Genomic DNA, 5,713 nt, shown 5'->3' on the forward strand with positions numbered 1-5,713 from the left:
AGGACTCCCCAGCTTGTCTCCTTCTGTATATCAACTCAGCAGTTGGATTCCTTAAATTGAGTTTGAAGATGGTTTACATTACACTCAACAGTGGGGCAAATCGGATGTCTACATGGAGAGAGGCAGGAACCAAAGACATTGTATCTGATTCAGTATTGAAAATGCAAAAGAGAAGAAGAAATAAACTCACTCAAGAACCAACTTGGCTGCCTTTCCATCAGCAGTTGGAGGTGGTGGTGCATAGTCACAAAAGTCATTGTTGCAATGTAAAACACCCAGGCAGGTGAACCAGATCGTCTTCCAAGATCAGTTTTTGGCGCCTTGAACCTTTTGAGTATGTGGATAGGAGATGTGACCAAAGTTTACAATGTTATTTCAAGGTTCTCAAACAAAGACTGTCTCACCATTTGGATAAATTGGGTAGCCTTGACTATCTCATGTTGACCCATGACAACCCTGGGCCAGCAACGCAAGTGTTGCGTGCTGCACTGCTCTTGTGTTGCGGTTTTTATGACCGCACCACACCGTAAAATCCATTTTGAAGCTGCGGCCTGACCCGCTGCGCAACAAGATGTGTCCAATTTTGAGTTTTTTTGGGCCGCAACAACATTTGTTGTGTTACTGACCAAAAAAACTTGAAATTTGACGGTTTTTGGTGCTGTTGCGCCTTTTGTGTTGCGTTGGACCCTCAGTTCATTGCTCCAAGATACTTTTTCTTTTCTCATTGTCTCTAAGGGACTTCACTGTTTGTGTATTAGGGGTTGGGCAAAATTTTGACCAACCGGTTTTGCGCCTCTGAGAAGCCCGGCGAAATGAGTTGAAGATAGAGGCAGACAAGTTTTCTGGGTTTCACATGTCTGTTGCAGCTCTGAGCTCAGCACTGAGATATTTTAGGCGGGTGCCTGGGTAAGCTTGTGCCAGAAGAGAAGGATTGGGGGATCTGTGAAAGGAGAAAGAGGGGAGTTTGCATGGCTTGTAGCAGCACAAATTGTTTTTTGCTGTAAGAGTTTTGAATGGGTACAGCTTTGGTGTGATCAAGAAGCATATCATACTGGTCTAATTTTTTGGAAAGCAGAAAGATTGATAAAAGTTTTGGTTGGTTAAGAGTGGCTTTGATATTGATTTCTGGCCATCTCAAAAGGATTCTTAAATCATTGAACTACAACTGAATGGGTTTTGCAAACTGGTTGGTCAAAATTTTGCCCAACCCCTATTACCGCCCACTGAACTAATGATAAGATCTGATTATTCTCATTTTCATATTGTTCAGCCCTACTCTGAACTTGTTTCATTCCTGGAGTTTCATATGCCAATATTTATAATATTCTAAGATTGTTGCAATCATACATATGCCTTGCTCTCTACATGCTCTTTGGCTCACCTCATTGCAAGCAGTCTATACCAAGATTTGTATGAGTCTTATGAATTTCCCTTTGAAATCCAAAACCATCCAAAAACCTTGCCTGAATCAGTTTTAGGCATGTGATTGAACCTTTTTGTGTTAAAATTTCACTCATTGCAATAATCTATTGGATGAGAAGTTTGGTCCCACAAACCATTGACTGGAATTTTATCTTTTTCACTTGAAGTTTTCATTTCTCCTCACACTCTTGCTCTTTGTTGAATGTACTCATAGTATATTCAAACACTTCATTCCTCAAGATGTCTTTGTGCATGTTTTAGATGATTTTACAAATTCATTGGAAGCATATTTGGGTAATGCATCACACTATTTGTGATATGACTGCTCATGCTGTTTCCATTGAATATACTTCCATTCATTTTTTTCACTGTACCACAACCTGTAACACAACTTGATTTTGAATAAAAAGAATTGAATACCAAACAATTTGGGAGGAGACAAGTTTTGATCAAAGGTGTACAACATGTGTGACTAAAACCAATAGCCAGTGACAGCATATGACTTATGCACAAGGCCCATTGTGAAATATTTCAAATTGGGGTTCTCATGAATGGCTTCAATATCCCTATTGTGTGCCGCAAGACTAAGAGATTGTGTTTGAAAAAACAGAGACTTGGGAACACTGAAAACTTTTTCAATGGGGTTGAAATTGTGGGAGTAGGGAGGTAAGTATATTATGTGAATACCTTTCTCCTCTGCCAATTCTGTGATTTTCCCGTCATGATGGCTCCACACATTATCCATGCTCAACACAGAATTTGCCTGCTGGCATGGATTCAGGACAGGAAACTTGCACCAAGTGAGGTCAGAATGAGAAAGAAGGGATAGATGTGAAATCAAAAATAAGATTACCAGTTGGTGTTTGAGGAAGCCTTTAAATTTCTTGAAATGGAAGATCCCTTCTTGGAAAGTCATTGTCAAAACACCTCCATTGAATATAGCTGGTAAGAGAGAATACCGCTTTCCGCCTTCCCGTATGGTGGCCCACCCTGGCCCAACTGTCAACTCTTTGCGGGCTCCATTCCTGAATAGTGCATTCATCTATCATGATAGAGCTTCCAGTTCTCAGAATTACAATTACACAACAGGAAGAGATAAATTATACCTAGGACGACCGTAATCTCAGGTTGAAAACCACCATAGTTAGTACTACAGCCAATACAGCGCTGTGTCTGGTGCAAACCTTAAAAAAACTTGAAAACAGGACACGGATTTCCTGAACAGAGCCATAAGATTTCATCTCTCATTGTCCAACTCCAACTCACACTTCCCTTCTATCGATCCTTCTCACCTTCAGACAATACCTTACACATCCATTTTATACTATCAATCTTCAATTTATCATAATTTTCACTTTTTATCTTTCTTTACCGCATACATTATTCTCATCTATCAATCATCTTGTACCTAAACTGATATGGTGGACTTCTTATCTTGTCTTATCTTCTCTTGGCCACCTGCTGGTACAAAGTATTTCAGAGATCGAAGTGTCCCAAATAATGAGTACGGAGGAATATACTGCTTTAAAATCACTCCTAGAGCCCACCTTGTTAAATGCTGTCAAAGCCAAGTTGAAAGAAAATGTATGGGTTTCTTTTTCTTTGATCCATATTGTTTTTTCCCGAAGGATTCTTGACATATACGATCTAATGGGTTTCCAAGAGACGATGGAAGAATCTCACAAAAAGTCGAGTTGCTCTAGTTCTTCAAAATGGAGATGCCTAGTCTACATTGGTCTCTCTAATCACATATCATTCATGTAAGAATTCCAAATACAATGGAATGATGTTAATGGTTTTGTATCGATGCATTTTCGCAGCTATTCTTTAGTCCGTAGTGATTTCCTTCAAGTATGATTGATAACTAGTGATTGATAATCATTCCCTAATGCGTTTCCTAGAGAGAATGGAGGAAATGTTGAATTCATGCATTATCGATCGATCACCGTTGGAAATATAGAATGTGGAGGATCCAAAAGTGCCAGAAAAGTGGGAATGCCATCAATGTCTCTTTTCTAGTTCTAATATATAGTTTCTATATATCATCTTCGCAGTTTGGTTCTTTGATAATGTCCCATTACGTCTCGTAATGAACCTGAGGAAAGATCAAAATTTGTCTTTTCTCCGAACCATTTTGGTCATCTATATTTCTTGATGTTTTCCTCCCAATGATAATCAATTTTGGACAACAGATAATAGAGAGATTGCAACAGTGCTGATTGGAGATTGAGCACTTCAACTCTCAACATAACGCGTCGAACCACCAGCCTTGACTCGAATTCGTTGACAGGCTTAGTGCGAGGATTCAAGATGACAAAATTGCAAACATTTAAATCAACCTCATTTTAGGATGAACCGTCAACCTCAATCAAATTGGCAAATTGTTTCTTGATTGATTGGCGATCATATCAAGCCTTAAGATGCCACACTTGAGAGTCTGGTCTTCGAAGAGGAATTTGTTCGGGTTCCAAGAATCTGAACATCCTGAGATGATTGGATGCGTTCATGTTGGTTGACCTTTCTGATTACACATCATTTGGGTATTGATGCTGAGGACAACAAGATGTCAAATATGATCTTTTGTCCGGTGCATTTTGTCCATCCTCGAGTTATACAATAACACCATCCAGAAATTTGTTGCTTTTGCTGCATTTGTACATCTATGATAAGTCGACCCTTGTGCTTTTATAATTTGTCCTATTCCATCCACATCAATAAAGTTTTGAGAACCTTTCATTGCCAGTCGTGAGATTTCCCTCTTCCTATCCTCAAACATTCAATCAAAAAAATTGAAAATCATCTCTTTGTTGAAAAATCACAAGATGAGGGAAGAAAAGAAAGCAATTCAATCCCGTTCTCAGTCCACTCCAACACCAACACCAACTTCAACACCAACACCTTCTAACTTGAATATTTCAAAGTATAGACCATTATGTTCATCAGATTTTGATCCTCTTTCACCTACCACGCTTCTCATTCCAAATCTTCAAATATATAAGAAAAGGCGTCGCATTACACCACCAAGTGGTGAATGCATCACTACTGATTTATGGAAGCGCTTGAAGAATGAATCTCGCCGTCATGATGTTCCAAGAACTCGGCCAAATGAAGAACAACAATCTATGGAAGCTAGTCCTTCTCGTTTCGACACAAGTTCCTTTGTTTCTTGCGGTCCTCTAGGTACACCCAAAAGAAATTTACCTGAGAAAGTGGCGCGTGATGATGATGATGGGCTCAATATTAATCCTCCAAAGAATTCCACAAAACGGAAGTCGTCTCGTTCAACCTCGCGTGATGTCGTTCGTAAGTTTTGCATTTCTTGAGTATTTTTGATTGTGATATGTCTTTCTTACTTGATGATTCTTTGTTTCCAGGAACTTCGAACCGAGAAACGAAAGTTGTGCAGGATGACAGGCCACTTGAAAATTCAAGACGAGAATCAAACTGCCTTGACCGCCATGATGTTATCTCCTCCGGTCCATCGAAGCCAATCAAGAGACGAGTTCGATTTGTCGATGAGGCTGTAGTGCCACCTTTGGAAATGCCTTCACAACCTCTTCCGTTCGAGGATCCCTTCTCAGCGGGGCCATCGAAGCCAGCAAGAAGAACCAAGAAGAAATCGGTTTCACATCAGGCAAATGATAGTATCTTACCATCTTTCAAACTGAGCGGGAGTAACATCTCTCGGATTTGTGCTTCGACAATGGATGAATTGATTTCAGGAATGTACAAAGATAAGATTTATAAAAAATTCATTATAGATTGTCGATCGACAAATGAATTCAAAGGTGGACATATAAAAGGTGCCAAGAATATATCAGATAAAGAAATCATAGATCAAGAATTGTTTTCTCCCGATATGACTGCGATAGCAACCAAACGACTTGAATGTAGGAAGCGTATATTACTCATCTTTCATTGTGAATTCTCGGCGATGAGAGGTCCAAATATGGCGACCTATGTTCGAGAGCGGGATCAAGAATTACATAGCACAGAAGGTTTACTTTACAAAGAAATTTACATTCTTGACGGTGGTTATGCAAAGTATCAAGGTCACTCATCACAGAATTGTATTGGTGGATATATCACAATGGACTCTGAATGGAAACAAGATAGTAATCCACAATTCGACATTAATCAATTTAAAATGAAGGAAACTAATGGATTCACTAAAAAGAAAACTTATTCTTTGATTGATGAAAATGGAAAATTTAATTACCTTGACGAAGCACCTCAATCTGGACCATCTCGTGAACCCCGTGAATCTCAAAAAACCGATAGAAAATTACTT

At 39.2% G+C, this 5,713-nt stretch overlaps 1 protein-coding gene across 1 annotated transcript; it reads left to right on the forward strand.

Moving 5' to 3' along the window:
* Window positions 1-5,110: 5,110 nt before the first annotated feature.
* On the forward strand, window positions 5,111-5,470 carry MELLADRAFT_30262 (uncharacterized protein; the record flags this gene model as incomplete). Its single annotated transcript, XM_007416025.1, has 1 exon — window positions 5,111-5,470. A coding segment is annotated over one exon (360 nt), but the record flags the coding sequence as incomplete, so codon positions are not given.
* Between the last annotated feature and the right edge of the window lie 243 nt (window positions 5,471-5,713).

The sequence above is a fragment of the Melampsora larici-populina genome (assembly GCF_000204055.1).
Source record: "Melampsora larici-populina 98AG31 unplaced genomic scaffold MELLAscaffold_56, whole genome shotgun sequence".
Lineage (NCBI taxonomy): Eukaryota > Fungi > Basidiomycota > Pucciniomycetes > Pucciniales > Melampsoraceae > Melampsora > Melampsora laricis-populina.